A 27301-nucleotide genomic window follows, 5' to 3' on the forward strand; every position below is an offset into this window, starting at 1 on the left:
TGGCCTGAAGTAAACGCAGTGTTTGGCTGTGGGTTGGTGGGAAAGAACCTCGAAGTGGGCATGGAATGAACAGGAAGAAAGGAACAGAGGAAACTGGCATTTTTACTTTCCTGAAGCCTCAAAGTCCGATGTTCTCTTCATTTTGAAGGAGAAGAGAAGCAGGTATTTGGGAATTAATGACAATAGTAAAGAAGAGTGGGTCCTGAGTTACATACTAGTTCTGAGATTGTGAACCACTTTGACTCTTTAGTTTCTTAACCGAAAATGATATTGTGGGGAACACCTAGTGAGCACCTGACCATTCATATAACAAACGCACATGTGTAACTGTGCACCATGGTTACCATCTGGGAGAGTCTCAGGGGAGTGAGGAAAGATGCAGCCCGGCCCCAGGAGCTGGTAATCCAGTGGGAAACGCAGGATATGCAGATGCAGCCTGGGACAGAGCCAGCCTGTCTCGCCTCCCGGATGTGGGAGAGCCTCTGGCAGCAGTGGGTCAGAAGTTGCAAGAAAATAAGGTTTGGCCGGCAAGGGTGGAGGTGGGGGCTCAGTGATCCATGTCACAGGTGATGTGCCTTGTGGGCGGGGCCATGTCTAGAGCGTGCTCCCTGCCTTTTTTTTTTTAATCCTCATCCATGGATATTTTTTCCATTGTTTTTTATTTTTATTTTTTTTAGAGAGTAGAAGGGGGAGAGAGAAGCATAGACTCGAGAGAGACACAGTGATTGGTTGCCTCCCAGGGCTGGGGATTGAACCTGCAACCAAGGTACATGCCCCTGACCTGACCTGACCTGACCAGGGGATGGAACCCGCAGCCCATAGTTCACAGGCTGGTGCTCTAACCACTGAGCAACAGCGGCCAGAGTTCCCCTGGCTTTTTGTGCTTTCCATAGCCACAAAGAACTTCCTTGGTTCCAGAAACGCTGAGAGAAAACGCTTGCAGCCTTGCTGAGCTCCTTCAGTCCTGGCCCGAGGCCTGTGCGTCTGGATTTAGTCCACAGCTCGGACCCACAGCCCGCACAGCCCCGCTGTGACCCTTGCCTTTCTGCAGATAGGCGCTTGGGCGCACGTGTGGTCCCTTTTGTCAGAATGGGCTGCTGGCAGTCTCACCAGCCCCGGATCTGACTCGGCTGTGCTGGCATCCACTCTGGAATATTCCCCGAGTCTGCTCTCCTCATGATGCTGCTGTAGGAAGGCCTGTCGTCCATCAGCGTAGTGGACAGTTATTCAGTGTGATCTGAGAGCCAGGATCTCAGAGGTCACCCACTGTCAAGGGAGCGGCAGGGGGAGCAGCAGGACTGAGTTTCATCCAGAAAGTCAGGGCAGGCCCAGGAGTTGGAAGAGGGTGTGCGAAGGTGGAGAATTTGTCGCTGCTCACTCTGGGTGTAAGAGATCTCTTGGGATAAGGGTAGCTTTATCTCCAGGAAAAGAAAAGAACCCTGGAAAAACATGTATTTTTCTATTTTTTCTATTGTTACAGCCACATAAAGGCAAAAGCAGAAAATAATAAGTGGACCAAAAATGTATGAATATGTGTTGTATGAATACAGTTTCCTGTGAAGGTGCAATATCTTGACTAGGAAACACTATGTATTAAAATAGACTTTGTGTTAGGGTGTTAAAGATTTTTCTCAAGGCCAAACCCGGAGAAATAAGATTTTTGGTGGCAGCCCTGCCCTAGAGACTCATAGTGCCCTACTTTCTGCTAAGAGATGTTTGGGGATCTCTCTCCCAGCTGCACGGGACTTCTCAACACATTTCGGGGCTTATAGACCAAAAGAGCCAAAGATTGCATTTCTTATGTAAATGTGCCTCGGGGTACCAAGTGTCATCTTACTTATGATTTGAAGTTATTTTTAACATTTTGCTAAGCAGAACTTGAATTTTGTTTTCCTTAATGGTAATTACCTATGTATTAATAATGTGTATTTGGAGTAAATTATATTTCCAGAATCTGTATTGGAAGTAAAGTTGCACAGCAGTGTATGTTTTTGACAGTAAAAGTTACTAATGCGTACACTTATCAGAATGTAACTTACTGCCCCTTGTCCTAATGAGCTAATTGCAAGATGATTTTATGAAGGACAACTGGAGTAGTAGTACCTTATTACTCTTAACATTTCATCCTGCATTTACTCGGGGTGGTCATTTAACACTGTGTGATAAAATGCTCACACCTGGAGTGGGGAATAGGCATTTTCATTCAGATTAAGTCTATTTTATAAAGAACTTTGTCCAAATGTGCAGATTCTCTAATGAGTAATGTTTGCATGGGATCTTCCCAGGATTAGTGACTCTCGTACCCGATTTCAAAGTTTACTTGTGATGTCGAATGTCTTTCACACTAACTGAAGTGTTTGTGTATTTGCTCTTCTGTCCTGTTTTTGCTGTTTCTCTGCTTTAGAGATTCAGAATATTCAGAGAGCTTCTTTCTATGACAGTGTTTCTGGTCTTCATGAGCCACCAGGTGAATGTATAAAGCCTGTAGGTCTTCCAAAACGGAAGGGTCCTAAGCCCACAGGAAGAACTTGCGGGGGGCTGGCAGGGCGGCCGGGCGGGCAGGGTAGAGGGATGCGGCTGGTTTCTGTTTTTGTTTCGCTCATAGACCTGCATGAACCTTTCATTTCATGCTCAGTTTTATTCTACTTCAAGGCAACTGTTTGAGTGCATAAACAATTCAATTGCTACTGCCTACACATTGCTTCTTATTTTATGCATAGCACTTGCAGCACTGCATATAAAAGGTATGTCACTACCTTTTCCAGTAGTGCCGTTTTGATACACAGTCCTCCAAGGGAATGGTTAGGAATTGATCTATTAGTAATGTCTTCTTTGTCTCTGAGTTACCGTTAAGTTTTCAACTCTAAGAAATTCCAAAGAGGAGTTTTTTCTGTAAGTCATTAACATTTATGAACAAATAAGTGCATATTTATCTCACAGGTGTTGGTCTCATCGTTATGCCTCTTGTTTGAGATTTATGTGCATAGCTAGCTAGTTGGCTTCTTTTGAACTGGAGATCGTGAAACTATCCACCAGGCTTGATATTTGCAAGGCGAGACTAAGATAGAGTGCATCGGTGGTAGAATTTGTACCTTGAACGTGAAATTGAGCTCCAGATGGGCCTTGTGGTCTGAATCCTTAGCCCTGTTTTAAAATACTGCCTAACCATGCTAGAGGTCCCCCAAAACCACAATATAAAATGAATATTATCCAGCCTTCCAATTATTTAGTGATGTTACATGTAGTGAAATTAAAAAATACAGTCAAATTCATCTTATAAAATTTCCTTTATACTTTTTAGAACATAATGCTGAGATCTATACCCAAAAGGTTTTTAGAAACTATGTTGAAGGAATTTGCCCATTTTTATCCAAGCCCAGATTCCTGCCATCAGTTCTAGTTGATGAAAAAAGTAGATTGCAGTGATTGAGAGATGCAATCTCTCAATCTTCAGGGGGGGAGGGGGGGTGGGAAATCATGCCAAAGATGATTCCCTGAGTTGGAATGGATATTCCACAGAACTGCAGAGGAAGAAGTCCTCCGGCAGCCTGGGCCTTGGGGGTCCTGACCAAGTTGAGGACGTGGGGGAGGAAGAGAGCCAGGAGGTAGTTGTCAGCCGTGGCCTGCCTGAGACTTGAGCTTTGTTAAAAGGTTAGCGCTTGATCTCCTGGACTTCCTCCCAAGCTGGAGTGCCGTCTCTAAATCCATTTCCTTTCATCTTTGGGATTCCTGATATTTAAAGAGAATTCCAGGTGTGAGCTCTTTGGGAGCCGGGACATTGCCTGTTTGTGCTCACTGTCGTTTCCTCAGCACTTGGCACAAAGGTGGCCCCATCAGTACGTCCCCGAGGGAGGGGGCTGGTGGGTGCGTGGGGACTCCACGCCCACTTTCATGCACAGCAGCTTTGCCCGCTGGGCCTCTCCTCCCCTACGGTGCGCATGCTCTTCCTGTGGACCAGGTGTTCTCTGTGCCCACAGGACAGGGATAGAGCCACTTCGCTGGCATCATTCTGGCGGGGAGTAAGCGCAGTCACCTCCCCACATTCTCACCTGAAATGTGCGGTTCTCTCTCATGCCAGGTGTCCTTTGTTTGAGTTACGCAGCTGAACCAAGTATCCGGGGGGTCTCCGTCTCTGCCTCTCCTTAGAGGGCCTCCTTCCCCCACAGCTAAACGTGGTCTTGAAGTTGTGTATCGTGTTTCTACAGCAAAGCGTTTTTCTCCTCAATCTGTGTTTATGGATTCGAACCCCCGATAACAGGTTTGAAATGAAAATGTGAGGCTTTAGCATTTTCCGTGATTTCTCAGAAGACAGTGATGACGGGGTTCCTGGGGATCCAAGTTGTGATGGCCTCTGACATGCTACCATGCAGTGAGCATCTCTCTAAGAAACCACAAAGAACGTTCATACTGTTAGGAAAACGGCATTATGGGGGACTGAAGACTTTTGAGGATGAAGATGAGAGCCTGGGATAAAGAGGGGTTTCCAGAAGCATCGGGGACCAGTGCAGAAGAGAGAGGAGCAGAATCCCTAGAGACAAGATGAGGAGGCCATACAAGTTTGTGCTGCCAAGCAAAGGACTGTTTTCCTCCAAATATAAGATACTTTGGAAGTCTGGACCTCTGAGATAGCTAGTCATGGAAGATGCAAGCACAGTAAACCAGCAGAGAGGGATGGCGACCTCAGAGCTGTGGGCAGGGTTCTCAGATTCACAGGGTCTGTGATAGGGCCTCTGAGTTTAGTTCTGAGCCTGGCTGTGCTGGAGGGACAGCGTGAGCTCCCCCGCGGGTCGTACCTGCAGCCTCCAGAGTAGGACCAGCTCAGTTTCTCTGATCACTCGCCAGTGCTGGGTGGCAGCTGACATCTGAAAGGTGCCACCAGAGAAAATGTGAGAAGTCCATGCAGCAAATGTTAATTATTGATAGAGAAGTCCCTCACTCCTTTCGGTCCTTCATAGAAGCAGGACTTGCAATACAGTAGCAGCAGTTGAGACAGAACCACCAAGGAGGGGCTGGTCACTGCTATAGGAGGGTTTCCTCAGTGTCACACACTCTTTGGGGTCTTCCTTCATCTTCTGATGCCCACAGAGTTCTTACCTGCCTCCTTGTCATTCGGGGGAAAGGCTTTACTTTAGCCGTGGTTCACACTAAGAAATAATGAAGTTCTGACTTCTAAAACTTTGAACCAGTCTTCCTTTTTTAAAATATATTTTTATTGATTTCAGAGAGGAAGGGAGAGGGAGAGAGAGAAACATTAATGATGAGAGAGAATCATTGGTCAGCTGCCTCCTGCACGCCCCCTCCTGGGGATCAAGCCAGCAACCCAGGCATGTGCCCTGACTGGGAATCGAACCGTGACCTCCTGGTTCATATGTCGATGATCAACCACTGAGCTACACCAGGCAAACCAGGAAGTCCTACTTAGATTCAGGTAGCATGACTGATAAAATGATAATTGTGTAATCTCCTTGTAGATTATTATGTCCGTTGGTCATAAACCTATTTTTAGTGCCATTTTAGGAGCTGTGGTTTAGTGCTTTCACATGGTTTAGTGCTTATTTCAGTTGTCATCCCTTCAGTAGACGAAGGTTTCATTGTTGCAGTGTGGTCTCCTCCTCCATGTTTTTTACCTGGAGTCTCAGCAGCAGTTGGGAGCTCCAGGAGAAACAGCCTTGGGGACTGCAGCTGGAGTTCCTGAGGTCAAATGGGGACAGTGACACTTGGTTCTCAGGGCTCTTGTATCAGACGAGGCAACCTGAGCCTGCGCCTGGCACACGGGAAGTGCCCGAATGCCTGGCGTCTGGCACTGCACTTGCCGCTGCCTCCGCAGCTGCTGCAGTGGCTGGTGCGCCCTTGTGCTGGTGCAGTTGGAATGGTGCAGAACAGAAATCGATTAGCGTCTACCTCCTTGGCTAGTACTTAATGCAAGTCCACTTTTACTCATGGTGCCCCGAGGCCAAGCTGGTCAGCAGCCCTGCTCTGCTGCCCAGTGCAATGCGTTAAACGCACGGGCCCTGCCCAGGGGAGACACAGAGAAGTGCGGTAGGAGCTCTGCAGGATGAATGGGCTTCCTGTTTGCCCAGCACTGTGGTCGGCAAACTGCGGCTCGCAAGCCACATGCGACTCTTTGGACCCTTGAGTGTGGCTCTTCCTAAGCCTTAGGAGTACCCTAATTAAGTTAAAAACAATGTACCTACCTATATAGTTTAAGTTTAAAAAATGTGGCTCTCAAAAGAAATTTCAGTCGTCGTACTGTTGATATTTGGCTCTGTTGACTAATGAGTTTGCCCACCACTGGCCCAGCAGCTTTGGCTTCTGTGGGGGTGGGAAGTACAGAGGAGGCAGGTAGAGGAGGCAAATTCAAGTTCAGCTTGCACTGGTGCTCGGAGAAGGAGCAGTGCTGTCACCCTCTGGACTTTCTGCAGTTTCCCTAAAAATTCCCAAATACTGTAAAATAACTTATGTAGCCACTGTAAATTTGTTATTACTGGGGATATAACAAGTGGAGGTATATTATGAAGGTATACTAATTGATGTTAGGGATATTATGGAGGTATACTAATTGATGTTAGGATGGTTGCTGAGAAGTCATAGCAGTTACATATCTGTGTCTGAATTTGTTTTTAACTGTTAGTATCATTTCAGTGTGCATCAGTGTGGAATTGTCTCAATTTGTTTAAATGAGCATTGAGAACATGCGCATGCCTAGCCCGAGGCATGTAACAGTGCCAGGTGCCCGAGGCCTTTTGCGGGAGTACCTGATAGGGTTCTAATTTATTACCATCTGGCTATTAAATTAACATTAAAATAAGTTTCTCCCCTTACTGTGGTTTTTAGCCGTATTAACTGCAGTGAGTTTCTAAAGTGCTGGCCTAAATAATTAAAGTTAAATGTAGCGACACCAGTGTTTGGTCCGTGCACAGACTGGAAGAACGTGAAAATCTCACATGCCTCTCGTCTCCTGAGGTTGTCCCCTAGAAGAAGGGCCGGTTAAGAGTTCTGGCACTAGACAGTGTCATTCTTTTATCTTAAAAAATTATTCATGCAGTTTTATGAGATAGATGATTACAAATTGCATTTTTCTTCTCTTAAATAATAAATATGCCCTTACAGATGGCAGCTCTGTGGAGCTCATCTCACTTCTCACTGTCCAAGTAAGCTTTTAGAGTAATAAATTGTCTGTGAAAATACTTTGAAATCTTTTCAGGCTACTGGGCAGCCAGCTGGCAAATTACAGTGCCCACGCGCAGCCTGGCCAGGCTCTCCTGGCACCTCGGGGAGGAGAGTTTGTAGCAAGAGGATCAATGGAGACCAGAAACCTTGGGCTCTGCACGTGGAGATTTTGTTTTAGTGGCTGTGAAGGTCTTAGAAGGAGCAGAGATGCTCATTTCAAGGAGCTGCTAGAATCCTGTCTTCCTCATTTTCTGCCTTTCTCTGATTCCTGCTCTAACCATTTTCAACAAGAAAATGTCTTTGTAAAATGGAGTTTTTTATAGGTCTTGATTGTTTAGTGAAATTGTATTTTATTAGTGTGGCCCAAGTCATTTAATGCAGTTCCCAAAGTGTCTCTCTTACAACATAAATTTGTTCATTGGTGGAAGCTAACCCTGATTTTAAATTTTTGAATTAAGGGAAAAAAAAGAACTGAAAGTCCGAAGCATGCTGAATGTTTAGCTTTGGATTACCTTTATTAAAAAGAGCATCAGCCTGCGGACTGAAGGGTCCCAGGTTCAGTTCTGGTCAAGAGCACATGCCCAGGTTGCGGGCTCGATCCCCAGTGGGGGGTGTGCAGGAGGCAGTCGAGCAATGATTCTTTCTCTTCATTGATGTTTCTGTCTCTCTCTCCCTCTCCCTGTCTCTCTGAAATCAATAAAAATATATTTTAAAAATAAATAAATAAAATAAATTTGAAAACTAGTTCATTATGAGTGTTTTGGGGTTGTTTGTGTCAAAGGGACTCCTGCTGGGGACAGCACTGTGACCGCTGTCACGCGTGTAAAGAGCAGCTCAGAAATCTGGGGGCCAGTGTGTGGAGTTCCCCGCACAGTGAACACCGCGCCTCCTCTTTCCTTGTTTGAGGTGTTGTCTAAGCCGGTGGTCAGAGGGGTGCAGCGACAGCAGGAAAGGGCTCCCCGGGCCTTGCATGTGTTAGACGCTGGACAGACGTCCCTGGGGAAGCCCAGCCCGAGAGGGGATACACAGAGTAGAGGGAGGTGCCCCAGGGATCTGGCCGTGGGGAGTTGAAGCCTGGAGGAGGGAGGAGCCTATTTAGTCTGGAGGCAGGTAGGATCCGGAGCCTGAGAAGCACCAGGTGAGGAACTGCCAGGCTGCAAGCCCCAGCAGAGAGAGCAGGACAGAGACTCGAGGACCTGCGTCTCTCAGAAAATGCACCCGGTCTGTACAGCTGGAGCTTCGGTGTGTGTGGGAAATGCCAGGGAGGCTCCTTCATTGGGCACCTGAGTGTTTCACAGGCGCCTGTAGGGCAGGTCACACCACAGAGGGGACGCTGAGGCTGGAGGAGTTGGGAGGCTGGGCTCCAGATCACGCTCAGGGTGGGCAGTGCTTCTGCCTCTTGGAGCGGAGTTCCTATCACTGTTACTTGACTCCTTGGACCATATCCTATAAGCGGTAGGAGAAAGTGATCTTAAGTGGAGGTATAGATAACTCGTTTAGCTTTATCTTTCAGAACTTCTTGTTAGTCATTACACATGGACAGAGGCATAGCAAGAACCTGTGTGGCAGGGGGAGAGGACACAGGGAGACTGGGGCCGAGGAAGGAACCAGGTAGGAGGTTGCAGAATCCAGGTGAGGGGTTAGAGCCCCCGCGAGGGCAGCGAAGAGGAGGGATGGATGGAGGATGTTTGAAAGTTTGGTGAGCAGCTGATGTGAGAGGAATGGAGTCTGACCCCTGGTTTCTGGCTTGAATAAGTTGGTCACGTCTGTGGGAAACACAGGAGGGACAGGGTAGCAGCGGGGACAGAGAATGTGCTTGCATTTAGGATATTGATCTCTGCCGCTCCTACCGCCCATTCTCCTCACCCAGCTCTTCCTCCCCAGCGCTGTGGGGCTTGCTCCCCTGCCCTCACCTCTTCTCACCCCCCCTCAGATGGTCCATCCAGTCTCCTAACTGTAAACACTAAGTCAGCAATCCCAGATTTACCTCGCGGTCCAGACCTCTCTTCGCAGCAGCCTGGGATGTCCACTCAGCTTCTCAACTCCACCTTAATGTCCCACAGGCACCCCAGCCTACACAGTTTGGACCCCATTTTCCTACCCACAAAGCCCACCTCTCCCCCATCTTTCCGATGGCACCACAAGCCACTCAGTTCTCAAGCCAAACTCCTAGGAGTTATTCCTGACAGGCCCCTTTCCCTTACTTTCTGTCAAGTTAATCATTAAAGTAAGTCACGTCTCCCACCAAAATAGGTCCTGAATTTTCCTCCTCTGTCCCTCTCCTCTAAGTCTCACAAGTTCAAGCTGCTGTCATCTTTCTTAGAACCTGGACCCTACAGTGGCCCCTGTCTGGTCTCCCGGGCTCCTCCCCACCATCTACACACAGTGGCCAAGGGAGGGTCCCTCATGCTGCTTCACTGGCACTAGCCTCTCGCACTTCTTCCTGCCCCTGGTCCTTAGCAATGCTGTTCCCCTCTCTGGAATATTCTCTCCACTGGCTCGTTCTTTCCCTCTTGGCATTAAGTGTAGTTTCTCCAGAGAGATCTCTAACCACCCATCTCTCTCACAGCATCTTGTTGTTTTTGTCAGTGCATTTCTCACTTTGTAGTTGTAAATGTTTTTTATTCCATTTATTCACTAACATCCGTGCATCGAGCCTGTTATGCCAGACATCATGTTAGGGGCAAGGGTGCAACGTTGAGTAAAAGCACACATGACAGGCGCTTAGCGAGAATGTGGAAGGCAGAGGGGCCTCTGTGACTTCTGGGTGGAGAGGAGAATATAGGTGTTTGGCGACTGATGCTGGGAGTCGGGTATAGGTCATTGAAGTCACAAATGAGATCACCCGGGATGAGGCTATGGCTTGGGAAAAGCAGGTCAGTGTGTGCCTGGACTTGCATCCGGCCTTATCCTAGAAAGGCTTCCAGGGGTGTTGAGTTTGCACCCCTTGTGAGTGCCCCGGTGTACGGGAAAGGCAGAGAAGTCGTCATCGGGGAGACTGGAGTAGCTAGAGAGGTCGATAGAGGTCACGGACAAGGTGGGGTTCATGAAAGGAGCCAGGAGTGAGGAGAGGCTTTAGGATGCCGCTCTGTGGTCAGCAGGAAAATACTAGTATATCAGGGTCAAGTAGAACAGATGTTGGACAGCCTGCTCTTAACACTTGACCGGTGGTTGCCTGAGTGTCAGGTGGAGGAAGGAGGGCAGGCTAGCAGCCAGGGCGCTGGGCAGCGGGAAATGAGTGGAGAGGATGCGGAGGGGTCCACGGATGAACTACTCGGGAAAGAAGCTTGGCTCTGAGGAGACAGAGAAGTGGGCGGGCGCAGGTTAGAGGAAGCTCATTGCTTCGTGGCACACGCAGGGGTGGGGTTCGGTGGGGTTTTTGCCGGAGCGAGTAAGAGGGACAGGTTGAAGGCCAGGGAAGAAAGGTGGCCTCCGAGGTGGATGGAGGCAGAGTCCTGAGCACAAACAGGTAGCTTTGACCTGAACCCCTGAGTCTGGTGGCTTCGCTAGGAGAAATGGTGTGTGCAGGCTGGGCCTGGGAATCGATCCGACTTCAGCCCCCTTCTCCCCACTTCCATGTAAGACATGCATGACTTGAAAAGTTGCCTTACCTCCTGGGTCATGGTTTTCTCTTCTGCACAAAGCTCATTGAGATCTTGAGGTCCCCCCGTACCTTCTATTCTGGGGAACGGATGAAAGAAATGCAGGTGGCTGTTAAGATTGACAAGGGCGTTAACAGGGCAATTAAATCGATATTTTGATTAAAATATTTCAGTAGTGTGTTTCATTCATGTAACAGTTTTTTCAAATGAGAGCGTATTGTGCACCAAGTGTGGACGGTGCCCTGTGTTGGACTTCTGTTTAGAATCCCATCATTAGAGGTGTTAGGTCTGTGTGGACAATGTGGACCCTCAGCTGAAGGATCTGACAAATATAACCATCATTAAGCGTAGCTTAGGCGCTGATTCTTTTTAGGAGGCTCCTTCCAAGTTTGTGTTCTTGCCCTTTAATAAGTTTATTCACGCTTTGAGGAGAGAGCTGAAGTTTACTCATTCCCACAAATCTGAACTAATGCCATCTCTCCCTGCAACTTGAATGACTTTTTTACTAAAATCCTAATGACTGATGAGAGATGGCTCTGGTCCCTAGTTCCTGAGCCATATTCGTTAAGTGGATTTGCTTTGTACAGTCTTATATTTTTACGTATATCTTTATAAGCCTTTCCTGTTTTGAGACTTGTCATAATATCCATTTGTGTATCAATAATGCCAGCCAATGATCTCTCATATACCAAGTAATTGTGTATGTAACAGGCAAATGTTATCGGGCAGTGAGTCCCTGAAAGTAGCGCAGCGGAAGGCATCTGCTGGTATGTGGTCTGAAGCTGTCAGAGCTACACTACCCGCCCTTGAAGTGTGTGGCTGTTGGTCCCACGGCTTGTGCAGTGTCTCCGTATGTGACTGCCTCCCTAGATGGCATCTCTCCTCATCTGTCCACAAGCTTGTGCTGCTGCACTCACTGTGTCTTGTCTTCCCTGCGGGAGAGTGGGTTTGACTCGTTGTCCTCTTCCTCTTTATGTTCACCAGTGGATCGTATTGTGGGCCTGGATCAAGTCACTGGGATGACGGAGACAGCCTTTGGCTCTGCCTATAAAACCAAGAAAGGCATGTTTCGTACCGTCGGCCAGCTCTACAAAGAGTCTCTCACCAAGCTGATGGCGACCCTCCGCAACACCAACCCCAACTTCGTTCGCTGCATCATTCCAAACCACGAGAAGCGGGTATGTGTCCAGCACGTGCTGGGATCGGACACTGAACGAGGTCGGGGTAGAGCGGTTCAAAGATAACACTCTCCTTTGCTGGTCAGGCTGGGAAACTGGACCCGCACCTCGTGCTGGACCAGCTGCGCTGCAACGGTGTGCTGGAAGGCATCCGCATCTGCCGCCAGGGCTTCCCCAACCGGATCGTGTTCCAGGAGTTCCGGCAGAGGTATGGGCCGCGCGCTCACCTTTTCCACGTGCCTCACAGCATGAGGGTGGGAGGCATTCTTTTCCTGTTCCCTGCAGAGTCCGATTTCTTCACATGTAGGAAAGGCTAATCCTTATTACCTTCACTTTTGGTCAAGACTATTGAGGGCCTGCTTCATGGGGAGGTCGTGCTGTGACTGCTGTGGTGCTTCAAAAACTGCTGTCTGCAGGGTCCGCTGAGGCTTACAGTTGCTCACTTAAACAGTTCTATTTGGGGCTTGAACTTTTTTTTTTTTGGTGTTTTTTGTTTGTTTGTTTTTTGTTAATCCTCACCTATCAGTATTTTTCCATTGATTTTTAGAGAGAGTGGAAGGAAGGAAAGGAGGGAGGGAGGAAACATCAATGTGAGTGAGACACATCGATTGGTTGCCTCCCATACTCACCCCCACCAGGGCTGAGGATCGAACCTGCAACCCAGATATGTGCCCTTGACCTGGAATTAAAGCCGAGACACTTCAGTGCTCAGGCTGATGCTCTAATCATTGAGCAACACCTACCAATGCTAAACATAATTATATTTTTTAATATATATTTTTTATTGATTTCAGAAAGGAAGGGAGAGGGAGAGAGAGATAGAAACATCAATGATGAGAATCATCGATCAGCTGCCTCCTGCACACCCCCTACTGGAGATGGAGCTCACAACCTGGGCAAGTGCCCTTGATCGGAATCAAACCCAGGACCCTTCAGTCCACAGGCTGATGCTCTATCCACTGAGCCAAACCAGCTAGGGCCATAATTATTTTTTAAGCTGATATTTTAAAATACAGTCATGCCCCCATAACAATGTTTTGGTTAAAGACAGGCCACACCCTAGTCAGTTTGGCTCAGTGGACACAGCATTGGCCTGCAGAGCAAAGGGTCCCAGGTTCGATTCTGATCAAGGGCACGTACCGTGGTTGTAGGCTCCTCCCCGGCCCAGGCCCTGGTTGGGTCACGTGCCAGAGGCATCCAATCAATATGTTTCTCCCTCTCTTCCACTTTCTAAAAGATCAATGGAAAAATATCCTCAGGTGAGGATTAACAATATATAAATAGATAGATAGATAGATAGATAGATAGATAAAGACAGGCCACATATATGATGGTGGTCTCATAGATTATAATGGAGCTGAAAAATTCCTGTCACCTGGTGACCTCACAGCCATTGTAAGGTCACAGCACAACGCATTCCTCATGTGTTTGTGGTGCTTCTGGTATAAACAGACCTGCTGAGTTGCCATTCATATGAAAGTACAGCACTTAAAATTATGTACAGTATATAACAGTGGTTGCCAACCGGTGGTCCGTGAGGTCCGAAAGGTTGGCTACCGCTGGTGTATAACACTTGATAATGTAATAAATGACTACAGATTTATGTATTTACTGTACTACACTGTTTATCATTATTTTAGAGGGTACTCCTTCTATTTGTTAAAAATGTTGTTGTAAAACAGTGTGCCATTTTTTATTGGCAGCAGCCTCACTATCTCATGTTTCCCACATGTCTGATTACATCATCTTCTCTGTGCTTCATTTAACTCATGTTTTGTACAGTAACATGAATAGGCTTATAGCCTAAGAACAACAGGCTATACCATACAGCCTAGGTGTGCAGTGGGATATACCATCTAGGTTTGTGTAAAAATAGCAGAAATGGATGCAATAGAAATGAATGAAAACTTATGGTGGGAAATTGGTTTTTTTAATGTATTGCATAATTTTCTTTAATATTTAGTTTGCTTTTTTCTCCTGGAAATTGGATTTTCAATTATGGCAGCCTTTGTTGTTCCATAAAATAAACAAGCTTGCCATCATAGGATGGCCCTTTCTCCCACTGTTCCAGAGGGAATTCCGTTGAGCAACTATTCCAGCTCTTATGCATTTGGGGGAACCTGTATTGTGGCCTCATTGTATGATAAACAGTCGGGTAGACTCCTTTTTTATGGGTAGGAGAAAAAGGAACATAATTGACATCCAGAGGACAAAGTTGATGGTGTAGCCAGGATTCATCTTTAATATAGCCAACTACCTATTTGCTCCACTTTATTTTTATTGAGGTGTAACTACATAAAGCGCACAAATCTTTTTTTTTCCAATTACACTTTACATTCAGTATTATTTTGTATTAGTTTTAGGTGTATAGCATAGTGGTTATGCTCTACCAAGTGGTCCCCTGATATATCCAGTACCCACCTGGCGCCATACATTTACTAATATATATATAAAAGCTTAAGCAACCATTCGACCGATTGCTATGACATGCACTGACCACCAGGGGGGCAGATGCTCAACACAGGAGCTGCCCCCTGGTGGTCCGTGCGCTCCCACAGCGGGAGCAGCGGTCAGCTGACCGATGGGCGCCAGTCGCAGGGCTCACGGCTGGCCGCCACAGCCCAGAGATTGCATCGGGCCTACCAAGCGGCAGCAGCAGGTGCAGTGGGGCCTGGATGGGCAGGAGCGGCAGGCGGCGTTGCACTGCCAATTTCAGCCCAATCCCCGCAGGCCATGCTGAGGGACCCCACGCACCAAGCTTCTAGTAGTTACTATAAAGTGCACAGTCTTCATTGTGCAGCTTAGTGAATATATGTACACCCAGACCATTGCCATTTTGAATGTCACCCTGATGCTTTCTCTTCTCAGTGGAGGCCTCTGGGCATTGTTGTCACGGCCTTTTCTATGATCCAACAGATGCCCACAAATCGGGCACAGAGAGCCGATTCTCCTGCATCTTGGGCATGTGAACATTTTGGGGAAATAAAAAGCAAAAGGTTTTTAAAACACCATGCTTTTATTCTGCTCTGCCACAATTAGCCTTATGTTCATTTGTTTAAGAAATAGAAAATCTGATTATCACTTGGTTACTCCTTTACGCTTAATTTGACATGATTACCTATCATATTGCCTCGTAGAGAAAGCAGAACTCACAGTTAGTAGGTAAACATTTTCACAAATTTTTACCAAAACCTTTTGGCTGCTTTTCTTGCAGATACGAGATCCTTACTCCAAATGCTATTCCTAAAGGCTTTATGGATGGCAAACAGGCTTGTGAACGAATGGTAAGCTTTTCTTGATTTTCCTGCTTTGTGGACTATTGATACAATCTTTTCCCACAGCAAAAAATAAATGAACTCTTTCGCTTTTAGATCCGGGCTTTAGAATTAGACCCAAACTTGTACAGAATTGGACAGAGCAAGATATTTTTCCGAGCTGGAGTTTTGGCACATTTAGAGGAAGAACGGGATTTAAAAATTACCGACATCATTATCTTCTTCCAGGCCGTTTGCAGAGGTTACCTAGCGAGAAAGTAAGTGGGCAATCATAAAGCGGGTGGGAGGTGTCTCTTCTGTGACAGATCAAAAGAAGGACATAGTTAATAGAGCAGGACTACAGACCGCCAGCCAGGGAACGGGAGGGACCCTGTCGCACTGTCGGCATTGTCTCAGACCCGCGGTGTGGGACGTGGGCAGCACGTCAGGCAGCATCTCTGAAGAAAGGGGAGGGCGTCCGTGATGGGTGCCTGAGGCTGGCTGCGCGGCTCATGAACTGACCTGGGCTCCAGCAGCAGCCAGTTCCCGTGGTGTCACTGAGGGCTTGATTTGATACATGGACCCACTCCGTGTCGTAGCCAAATAAGAATGGTTGCCTTTAGGAAGTGGTCTCATGACAACCACCGTTAAGACGGGCTTTTCTTTATGTGATGAGTTTTTCCTGCTGTCCTTCAGGGCCTTTGCCAAGAAGCAGCAGCAGCTCAGCGCCCTGAAGGTCCTGCAGCGGAACTGCGCCGCGTACCTGAAGCTGCGGCACTGGCAGTGGTGGCGCGTCTTCACGAAGGTGGGTGCGGGCTCTCCACGGAGCGGCCGTCGCCCAGGGACCACCCTCCGGCAGGAGACGTGATGATAAACTGCTTAATTTTGTCCCAGGTGAAGCCGCTCCTGCAAGTCACTCGCCAAGAGGAAGAACTTCAGGCCAAAGATGAAGAGCTGCTGAAGGTGAAGGAGAAGCAGACCAAGGTGGAAGGGGAGCTGGAGGAGATGGAGAGGAAGCACCAGCAGGTGTGTGCGCTGGCTTCTTACAGGGGCACACGTCCCAGCTGACGTGAGCGCCCCCACTGGCAGGAACTCACACACGTTTTATTGTGGTCGCTGTACCCGCATACCATCTTAGTTGATGCGTATCTTTCACTCCTTTCCAAAGCGTAGGCATTCGAGAACAGACAACACATCCGTTATGCCATGCATTTGTCTTTATATGAACCAAAGTCAGCCTTGCCTCTTGCATTTTGTCTTTGTCGTATTTGGACACGCAGATGAGCATGTCTGCTTATCGGACATGTATTTGCACCTGTTTTCAATGAGACTCCCAGTGTTATCACCGTCCTGTCACTGCTCATGGGGGAAATAGAAAAGGGTGAAAGGATGAGATGGTGCAAGGTCACCACCTGCCTCTTGGCAGTGACAGTGGTCTCCAGTCCATGTCCCTTCCCAGGCAGTGGTGCTTCGTGACAAATAGAGGCTCAAGAACTGTTTATAGATGACAGGGATAGAACTGGAGTGTTCAAGGCCAAAAAGATTAACAATAAAGGCCAAAATGTCACTTGATACCAAGCAGCTTTCGCAGTCACCATAAACTTTATTACACTTGAGTGTTTTCCCTCTCCTGTTTTTCTGTCCCTTCATAAATTATCTTAATAGAAGAATGGGAGTTCTTAAAATAGCATGAGTTTAATATGCTACAACTTGAGACAGCAGAAACAACTAAAGTGTTTTCATCTGGCTTATTTTGCTACAGCCAAAAACATACTTGGAAGTTTTGCCAGTGGCGGTAATATATTTGTAACTTTCCATTTCTTTGGTGTATTGACCACTGAGATCTCAGTGACTGTATCTTGGGTGTGTGCTGAGGGCAAGTCCTAGTCCTGGGCGCTGTGTTGTGATTGCAGCTCTTAGAAGAGAAGAACATCCTTGCAGAGCAACTGCAGGCGGAGACTGAGCTCTTTGCTGAGGCAGAAGAGATGAGAGCCAGACTCGCTGCTAAGAAGCAGGAGCTGGAAGAGATTCTGCATGACTTGGAGTCGAGGGTGGAAGAAGAAGAAGAAAGAAACCAAATCCTCCAAAATGAAAAGAAAAAAATGCAAGCGCATATTCAGGTATCTGTGATCGCTTTTATTTAGAATTCTATTTTGGGTTTTCCAAGTGAATCTATTGAATGAATAGAAGCTATGGGTTTAGATTCTTAATGTGTATTTTTTTATTGTTAATTCTCACCCGAAGATATTTTTTCCATTGATTTTTAGAGAGCGTGCAAGGAAGGGGGAGAGACAGAGAGAAACACTGATACGAGAGAGACGCATCATTTGGTTGCCTCCCACACGTGCCCTGACTAGAGTATATCCTTGACCAGAATCAAACCCAGTACCCTTCAGTCCACGGGCCAATGCTCTATCCACTGAGCCAAACAGGCTAGGACTTTTAATGTGTATTTAGGGCAAGAGGAGTCTAGGTTATAAGTACCTACTCTTAAAAGATGACCATCGTTCGGAGTACACAAGTAATAGATTTTCTTCAAACACAGATTTATTGTTTTGAAGAATCTTTTTCACGTTCTGATGTGGCATCTTACAGTATGTAAAGTGACTCAGAGTAGAACTCCCAAGGTGTGTAGCCTTTTGTAGGGAACATAATTTGTCCTTTGTGTTGTCATTAATAATTGTGCACTCACTCCATTCATTAGATAGGCATCTATGAGGTGGTTTGGCTCATAAGAAATGCTTAGCACTGACGTAGGAGGTGGCCAGGAATCAGAATAAAATACTCAGTCCTTGCTGGTGGCTACTTTCTTACAGATACAAACTGTACAGGAAGCACAGCTATCGCTGTGGGTGAATTCTCACACAGATGATACAGACAGTAGTTGCTCTGCGCGTGCCCTCGGACACACCCCCCTCTCTTTCCCCTCCTCCCTCCCTCGGCCTATCCAACCTGCTCCGAGTGTCAGGGCATCTGTATCTGCCACCTTCGCTTAAAACTAAGCTCCCTTTCCTCCATGTCTTCCCCTTAATATTTTCTTACCCCATAACTTATTACAAAACACAGATAATTCAGATGTTTGTCAAAACCACAAAGGATATGTTAGTTCCTTGGCAGATACCCCATACAGTAAATCATCGGGACACTTTCCATTCTTCAACGTACACAGCTTTCAGATATCCCATAATAAGTTAAAAGAATATCACAAAAGCTGTAAAAAGTGAATAACCTTTAATTATCAAGTCTAATCCTAGACTTTATTCAAAGAATCAATCAATGGAAGCCATCTAGTTACCTAACATTGGGGGGTTATTAAACCAGGGCAATGCTATGCTGTTCTAAATGTTAAGATGTTTATTTTCATGGGCACTTACAATATCTTGATAGAGATAGCTGCAAAATAGTATACACAATGGATCTAATTTAAGGTATTTACGTGACATAAATTTATATGTAGGATTTTATATGGGAATATGCAGATCTAGAATAACATCAACAACAGTGTTTCCCTGGGGGCATTACCAGCAGTTTTGATTTTCTGTTCTCTTTGTTCATTTCAGTAATATGTTTTACTCATGGGGGAAGGACCCCAAATTCACCTCTAATCCCCCCAACCTACTTTTTAATATAAACTCTACATTTTAACAACTTCTAATAAAATACTTGCATTTCTCTACTTTACTTAGAAAACAAATAGGTCCTTGTAGAAATAGGGTGTTTTTATTTTGGTTTGGTTTTTCAAGGCTTTTATCTTTCCGTTCTTTACCAGACTCTCTTATAATTCTAGGGTTTTGCACTGTTAACCTATTCTCTCCCTTTGTGACATGTAAACTCATTCAAACACATTCTAAAAATATTTACGGTAATATTGTTAAGTATTCCTGTTTTTCCTCATGAAATACCAGAGGTTCATGCTATTAACTGCATGAGCCGTGGGAAGATCCAACCTTGTTGCCCCCTTACTTTTCTTTTTTTCTCTGAGGTTTGGTCCCATTGTGCAAACCTTATTTGGATTTTAATTCAAACAAACTACTGTATGTTTAAGTGGCCTTTATCTTTTAGTGATACCTACCGCCTGGTTTTCCAAATGAAATGTGTTTGGGATTTGCTTCAAAATAATGCTAAGGGAGAAGGTGGAGGCAGAGAGGAGGTGAGGTTGGCCAAGAGCTGATGCTTGTTGAGGCTGGGCTGCTGCATCTGTGGGGCTCACTGTGCTGCTCTGTGTCCTTCATATCTGTGTCTGAGGTTTACACAATAAAAAGTTCGTCTTTCGCAAGGGTTTCGTTTCAGAATCAACCATGAGTAAATTATTTAACCAAAGTTATCCTTGACACTTTCTTAAATTGACCGTACATTGCTTTGTATGTACAACCTTGTGCAATCAGGTATATGTTATTGCGTACAATAATGTCAGCATATGAAATAAAGAGGAGCCTGTTATGATAAAAGTGTGTGTAAACACCAGAAGCCCACCCAGTTTGGTGACGTGCTTCTGTGGTGAAAGGAGACAGCCCACTGCCAGGCCCTCTCCTCTTTCAATTGTTCTATGCTGTTCTCAGCTTGTGGCCAAACATATAGAGTAGAAACAGATAAGTATGTGTTTGATGTAGTTCTATATTATTCATATTTCCCTGTGTTACTAATTCAGAAATAGGAAGTTTAATTACTATATGTTATCCTATTTTATAAATAAAATGCCAACTTTTAATTACCAAGACTTTTATGTAGTATGTTCATAGTTCCTCAATATTACACATATTTAGCTCTGGCTGGTGTGACTCAGTTGGTTGGAGCATCACCCCAGACTCTCTTATATTTCTAGGGTTTTGCAAAAGGTGGCGTTCAATTCCTGGTCAGGGCACATACCCAGGTTGCAGGTTCCATTCCTGGTCTGGGTGCATATGGGAGGCAACAGATCAATGTTTTTCTGTCAATGTTTCTGTCCCTCTGTCTCTCTCCCTTCCTCTCTCTCTAAAAATCAATTTTTTAAAAAATTTCACTTTTTTATATGAATCACATCTGTTACTATTTCCTGACATTGCTGGCTTAACAGAAATGCTTGTTTTCAAAGCTTGCTGCACTTTCTCATGCTGGCTTCCAGAAGGGTTGACCCAGTTTGTACGTTAACCTGTGGTTCATACAAATGTCTGTTTCACATAACTGCATTTCATATTTTTAAAAATATCCTTGCCAGCCCTAGCTGGTTTTCTCAGTGGTTGCAGGCTCATTCCCCAGCCCCAATCGGGGTGCGCACGGGACGCAACCAATCGATGTGTCTCTCTCATAGATGGTTCTCTGTGTCTCTACCCTGTCCTTCCATTCTCTAAAAATCAATGGAAAAATATCCTTGGGTGAGGATTAACAAGTAGATACATATGTATACATATATATCCTTGCCATCTGAGCATCACAAATTGGTGTTTGTTTGTTTGTGGGTTTTTGTTTTGTTTTTTCACGAATCGGCATTTCACGATGCGTCCCTTGGTTATTCATGGCCGGGTTTGGTGGGAAGATGCAAGCTGACCATGTGTTCACAGGACCTGGAGGAGCAGCTGGACGAGGAAGAAGGGGCCCGGCAGAAGCTCCAGCTGGAGAAGGTGACGGCCGAGGCGAAAATCAAGAAGATGGAGGAGGAGATTCTGCTTCTTGAGGACCAAAACTCCAAATTTATCAAAGTGCGGATGTTTCCCTCCCAAGCTGCTATAGAATACGGGAATGTTTCTGTGGATGCTGTCATGAAAGGGGCTTTAACCAAAAAATTCTACAAAGATTTCAGATTCGTTCATCTTCTCCCTCAGTCTCTACCTGTATAGGTTTCTAAAGACACAGGCACAATGTAATGTTTTAAATCCACTCAGCATCCTTATAGTCCTGTAGACTTTCACTTGTGCCCTTTGTGCAAGTCGATCATTCATCGATGACTTGTCCCCTGGGGCCCAGCATTCATTCGTCAGCGCTGGTTGTGGGAATCTGAAGGCGGGCCGGCGGCTGGGCCAGCCCTGAGGGGTCAGCACCGAGATGATGAGCCTCCGCCTCTTTGGAGGATGTGACCTGTTGGGAGGCAGGGCCGGTTGTGTTCTAAGTTATACCAAACCCGAGTTGTTACTTTGAATGCCTTTTCTGAGGCAGTTTTTTCTGTTCAGGAAAAGAAACTCATGGAGGACCGCATTGGTGAGTGCTCCTCTCAGCTGGCTGAAGAGGAAGAAAAGGCAAAAAACTTGGCCAAAATCAGGAATAAGCAAGAAGTGATGATCTCGGATTTAGAAGGTTAGTGTTTGGGGCTAGAAAAATGTAGGACCGGGACATAGGAATGTTTAGATTTTACTTTAATCAGAACATGATAACAGAGGATGCATGGTGATTACTAATAGCCTTCTGTTTGTGTTTATTAAAACAGATCTAGTCACCACAATTTGTGATAGAATAGCAATAGATTATTCTTTTTAATTCACTTTGTAATATTAGATCCCGTGGTGAAACACGGTGCCCTTTGTGGCCATACTTGGGATCAAAGACATGTTTGAGCTGTTCAGGCCCTTGGACTTGGTGGGTCTGATCCAGAAAGTGCACCTGGGCTCCGCTTCACGACGGGACCGCTTCCTGCAGGGACAGAAGGGCCGAGGGTGACAGTGCCCATGCCAGTGGCAAAAGATAGTCAGGAATCCTGGGGGTTTTTGCAAAATCAGTCATGGCTTTCTTCAAAGAGAGAGAGAGAAAGAGAGAGAAAAGGGTGGGTGTTGGGAAGAGCATAGGAAACCTTCCCTTCGGCGAGCAGCTGCGGGCGGTCTCCCCACGAGGGGAAGAGCCGACGCTTAATGCCCAGCATCGTGAGGGCCGTGGGTCCTGCAGGGCGTGATCGCTCTTTCCAATGCATTGCTTCTATAAGGGGGAGAAAGGAGTTTGTTTGTTTGTTTTTAATATTTAGGGCTTTGCGGTCTTTTTTTTTTTTTTTAAGTATAGATCAGAGGTTGGGGAACCATTTTCCTGCCAAGGGCCATGTGGATATTTATAGCATCATTCACGGGCCATACAAAATTATCAACTTAAACATTATCCTGCTATATCCGGTCATTCACTTAACTAACTCACCCCAATGCCTCGGCAGGGCCAGAGCAAGTGATTTGGTGGGCCTTTCACGGCCCGCGGGCCAGACGTTCCCCACCCTGGTATAGACACAAGAAGGGCTGCCGTAGGAAATTACTTTCAGAGGCCGTTTTCCCAGTGTGTGGTCCCTCCTGGGGAAGGGCACCCGCAGCAGAGGTGCTGCTCCCTGTGTGATGGGCCAGCGATGCTCGGTCTCACCTCCTAGCATTGGGTTCCCGCTGCAGAGCACAAAGGCTTCCAGGTTCCGTTGTTGTGAGAAGGCATCCGAGTGGAACAGGTCGCTGCTGTTGATTAAGGAACCATTGCCAAGTCCAAGAGGGGAGGGCAGAAAGCTGCAGAGCCCTCTGCCCTCTCTCCCTCACGCGTGGGAACGGCTGTCTTGGTTCAACCAGGGATTCCCCATGAAAGGGAGTGGGTGACAGGCCGTTGCCCACACTGCCAGCCTCGGCCGGGCCCCTCTGCAAACCTGGGCACAGCGATGGGCGCACCATGAGAAGCTTTCTGATCGCTTCGCGCTAATAGCGTGCCCACTTCCCATGAAAGGGCGTCCTTAGAACCCACCCAGCTTCTTCCTTAAAATACCTTCCTCCCACCAGTGATCTGCCTTCAGTTGGGTTTTGAATGACTCATTGGTACAGTGTTATCAGTGTTATCAAGGCAAGGACATGCTTTTAAATAAAATAGGTTCTTTTCGACTTTAATCCCTTTGATTTGGAGTTTTTCATGTGGCGTGTCCCTCAGTGTGTTGAAGGTCTGTGTCTTGCCTTAAAGAACGCTTAAAGAAGGAAGAGAAGACCCGTCAGGAGCTGGAAAAGGCCAAGAGGAAACTGGACGGCGAGACGACTGACCTGCAGGACCAGATCGCTGAGCTGCAGGCCCAGATCGACGAGCTCAAGGTGCAGCTGGCCAAGAAGGAGGAGGAGCTGCAGGGCGCGCTGGCCAGGTCCGCCCCCCAGAGCCCGTGGGGATGTGCTGTGTGGGCTTTCTGTCCGTGTCGGTGCAGACCCAACCCTGGGAGGGAGCACGTCATTTCCGAGTTGTTGGGTGTGGCATCCGAACCTAAAAACCCAGGAGCACGTCATTTATGTCAGGGCAGCAAGAAAACCTAAGCCGTTCTCAGAATCCACACTGAAACTCACTAGTCTCCTCAGGAAATCCTTGGAAATTCACAGCAGAAAAAATGACTGTGTCACAGCAAATGTTTGGTTTCTGTCCACGTCGGTGTGTTTGAGAAGTTTAGAGAAATCACGTCAGAAAGGATACCCACCCCATACACTTGAAGCATGATTTGCTATTCAGTTCTAGACCATTAGAAGCCATATGTAGTAAACATATTTATATCTGATACTTTCATTTCGTTATAAAGAATAACTATTTGGCTACATGGTCATAGGACTTAGAGTTTATAATTTATTCTTTTTTTTTCTTTTTTTATCTTTAAATTTTTTATTAGTTAAGGAATTACAAATGTGTCCTCATCCCCCCCCCCCCCCCGCATTAACCCTCATTATAATTTATTATAATCAAAATCTATAACAGACATTTTTCTGTCCTCTACCACTGTTACTCTTACTTTGGCCAGATTTCTGCCTTTTCATTTACAGAGGTGAGAGCTAGATTCTAAAGTTAAAGTTCTCACCACTCACTGTCATGGCTGTCAGCTTCCCTTCGCTCATCACAAACATCCCAGCTATGCCCAGTCAGGTATCTACCACATCCAACCACACCAGCAAGAAGATGCGGATGGGAGGGCGAACGTAGGTGGGAGGCCTGGCGGCGGCGTGTCTCCTCTGCTGTGTGTTCTAAGAACGTCTTTGAATTTGCCGGTTAATCATGAAAGTGATTGTCTTATCTCTTAATGGAGATAGTTAGCCCTTTGCAAAGGGGGCTGGGCTCGATTCTGATTCTGGCTTTGCCAACCAGCTTTCGGGCCTGCAGGTCACTGCCTGTGTGCCTCTGTGCCCGCCGGGCAGGCCCTGTGCCGCGCCAGGCTCGTGCCAGGGCAGAGGCTGGGTAACCGGGTCTCCTGTGGAGAGGTGCCGGGGCGCCCCGACTGAGTGCAGCCCCCAGGCCTGCTGTTCCCCGGCTGAGTGCGGCCCCCGGGCCTGCTGTTCCCCGGCTGAGTGCGGCCCCGGGCCTGCTGTTCCCCGGCTGAGTGCGGCCCCGGGCCTGCTGTTCTCAGGGGCGACGACGAGACGCTCCACAAGAACAACGCCCTGAAGGCGGTGCGGGAGCTGCAAGCCCAGATCGCCGAGCTCCAGGAGGACTTTGAGTCCGAGAAGGCTTCACGGAACAAGGCAGAGAAGCAGAAACGGGACCTGAGTGAGGAGCTGGAGGCTCTGAAGACCGAGCTGGAGGACACGCTGGACACCACCGCCGCCCAGCAGGAGCTTCGGTGAGTGGGGCCGGCGCCCGCGGGGCTCCGCACGAGAGCAGGCTGACACGGCGGGTTCGCTGGCCTCTTCAGGAGGTGGTGTGCATTCTTTAGGTTGTATTGTAAGTGTCCCCTCTCCGTCCTGGAAATAATGGCAGGTAGAACAGTAACAAAGTAACAGAGGTTAGAAGCAAGCCAGCCAACGCGGGTAGGTGGATGGACCGACAGACTGAGGTGCCCAGGGAGCCGTGATCAGAAAGCCTGTCAGTGCTGGGTATCTAAGGGAAAGACGGACAGACACACCCGCCGAGGCTGGAAGAGACTGGCTTAGACCACGTGAGAGAGAGAGGATGGAGGACTAGCTGGGACAGACCCAGAGGAGGAGGTACAGGGGTGGCACGCATCTGCTGGCAGCGCCACTGGTGAGCGAATAGATGGGGGGGAGGGAGGTACGTGTTCAGGACAAGGAGAGGAAGGTGAGGATAGGCACTCGGGGCAGGGGCTGTCACAGATGAGCCAGCCGCCAGGTGCGGGCAGAAGAAAGTGACAAGCACAGGCGAGGGAGCACAGCTGGAGACGTTGCACGCGGCCTCCGCGTGTCAGCCAGAATCGCAGAGAGCGATAGCCGCGAGCTGTGAGCAGAGGCAGCCTGTGGCTCTTGCTGGCGAGAGAGAGAATTCTCCTAGAAGCCGAGGTGTCGTCTCCCAGATGGCTGTCTTGGCCTCTTTCTGACCATCTGCTTCCCCCTCAAGACTCACGCGGCCAGGTGCAGGGGCCCAGCTCAGGGAGCCCCAGCTCACTGTGGCTGGCAGGTTTGGCTGGCTGCTTGCAGTGTGCACGCGTGCTCGCACACACACACACACACACACACACGCACACGCCTGCCAGCTGTTCCAGGGTGTAGGAGCCCATCGTGCTAAGGAGGAGGCTATGGGCAAAACAAGGACAAGGAATCGTTGGTGAAGTCGGGCTGTCAGAGAGGTGGGAGGACCCGAGGACCTGGGGAGGCGGTGTGCTGGGGGAGCCAGTGGTGCCCTTCCCTGGAAGACGGAGCCTGCACCGTGCTCGCCTGGGTGCTGGGACCCGGAGAGAACCACGTCCCCATGTCTGCAGAGCAGGCTTCCTGGTCGGGTTGCAGGCGACAGGAGAGGGTTCAGGGGTGGAGAAGCAGTGGTGGGCCTCGAACACGCCAGGGACCTGCCACGGATCCCTAAGACGGCAGCGAACGGAGGCTGTGTCCCCAAAGAGGGCCCTGTCTCGGTTGGAGCCCATCTGAGGCTGGAGGCTCCCTGCCCAGCTCAGCGAGTGACCCTGCTTGTAGGAGTTCTCAGTCCCGGCCTTCTCTAAATGTCTGCTTCCTTTAAATTCGGAAACCACAGAACTAGACTTGGTTGAAATATTTCTTCTCAGCTAGTCTTTTGAGCACAATAGAAAAAGGCGTTCTGATCACTTCTTCCATTCAACTCTTAGAAAAGACATATTTTTAAGACAGTACAATTGATGCATGCATGTTAATTAAAGCCATGGCTATCCTCAAATATAGATTCTGCTGTGTGAGGAATGACCGCGGCCTGCAGCTCAGATGTGCTAGTGTTCGTGTCCTCCTCTCTGGCTGAGGCCCCCCACGCCCTGCCTCTCCAGCTGTGTATCACATGATTGGCATAAAGGGAACGGGCTCAGCAAGTCAGGACCGTCACTGGGCTCCATCTTCATTGGCATTTTAGCTCTTTAGGACTTAGGATGAAGATTGGCGGGGCGGGGGCGGGGGACATGCCACACAGATGCACATTCACTGCCAGGCACCGTGGCTGAGCGAGGCTGGACCACAAGGAGTCTTCGCGGATTCCTTTTGTCTGGCTACCTGCCACCCCAGAGCTGGCAGCTGCCTGGGCCCTTCTCTCTCGGCCCAGCTGACCTCCGCCCTCCAGATCCCACCACTCCACCAGCAACGACAGGACAGGGTGTCCACACGGGAGTCAGCGTGCAAGTCACTGTTCTAACTGTTCCTGGTTTAGTGTGGAGAGTGAAATGGTTTTAATATAGAGCAAGGTTGCCAGAGCTGTGCTTCAGGATGATTGTAAGTTAAATTCTTGGTGTTAATATGGCACTTAGCTTAGTGGTTTCAGTCGTTGACAAGCTGTATGCTCAAAGACAGCGTTCAGATCCACCCACTTAGAGTGACTTGGGCCCTAGTCGGCTCAGTGGACAGAGCATCGGCCCGCGGACTGAAGGGTCCTGGATTCGGTTCTGGTCAAGGGCATGTACCTAGATTGCAGGCTCGATTCCTGGTCCTGGGTAGGAGGTCACCAATCGGCGTCTCTCTCACATCAATGTTTCTCTCTGTCTCTCCCCCTCCCTTCCACTCTCTCTAAAAAATCAATGGAAATATATCATCAGGCGAGGGTTAACAAAACAAAAAAAGAGTGACTTGGGGTGAAGGCTTTTCTAGTTGGTGAAATAACATTGGTTTTTCAAGTTACCCAAATGTTATAACAAATTATAAAAAAGTCAGAAAGCCAACTAAAAGCATTTGATACTAATGTGACCTTCATATGGTAGCTGCAGGTTGGATAAAGCCGCCGGGCCTCTCGGGCTTCCCAGGTCTGTGATCTGGGACCT

The 27301-nt window shown here is 47.7% G+C and overlaps 2 protein-coding genes across 5 annotated transcripts in view; one reads left to right on the forward strand and one right to left on the reverse strand.

Moving 5' to 3' along the window:
* The window catches only part of MYH10 (myosin heavy chain 10), a 140314-nt gene that overhangs the window by 90199 nt on the left and 22814 nt on the right, over nt 1-27301 (forward strand). For 2 of the 4 annotated variants that reach the window (XM_070395551.1, XM_070395552.1), the window contains 12 exons: nt 2405-2467; nt 11757-11950; nt 12037-12158; nt 15165-15234; nt 15322-15482; nt 15901-16009; nt 16099-16230; nt 17118-17324; nt 20742-20879; nt 21348-21471; nt 23080-23251; nt 24491-24703. In XM_070395551.1, the coding sequence (XP_070251652.1) occupies nt 2405-2467; nt 11757-11950; nt 12037-12158; nt 15165-15234; nt 15322-15482; nt 15901-16009; nt 16099-16230; nt 17118-17324; nt 20742-20879; nt 21348-21471; nt 23080-23251; nt 24491-24703 (1705 nt within the window). The remainder of the gene's footprint in view (nt 1-2404; nt 2468-11756; nt 11951-12036; nt 12159-15164; nt 15235-15321; nt 15483-15900; nt 16010-16098; nt 16231-17117; nt 17325-20741; nt 20880-21347; nt 21472-23079; nt 23252-24490; nt 24704-27301) is intronic. The other 2 variants (XM_070395553.1, XM_070395554.1) reach the window with 1 other exon arrangement.
* The window catches only part of NDEL1 (nudE neurodevelopment protein 1 like 1), a 98281-nt gene continuing 92647 nt past the window's right edge, over nt 21668-27301 (reverse strand). The window contains exon 11 of the mRNA XM_070395558.1: nt 21668-24824. The gene's annotated coding sequence lies outside the window, so the exon portion shown is untranslated. The remainder of the gene's footprint in view (nt 24825-27301) is intronic.

Source organism: Myotis yumanensis, unplaced genomic scaffold (assembly GCF_028538775.1).
Source record: "Myotis yumanensis isolate MYYU_CA2020_CCGP unplaced genomic scaffold, mMyoYum1.0.hap1 SCAF_16, whole genome shotgun sequence".
NCBI lineage: Eukaryota > Metazoa > Chordata > Mammalia > Chiroptera > Vespertilionidae > Myotis > Myotis yumanensis.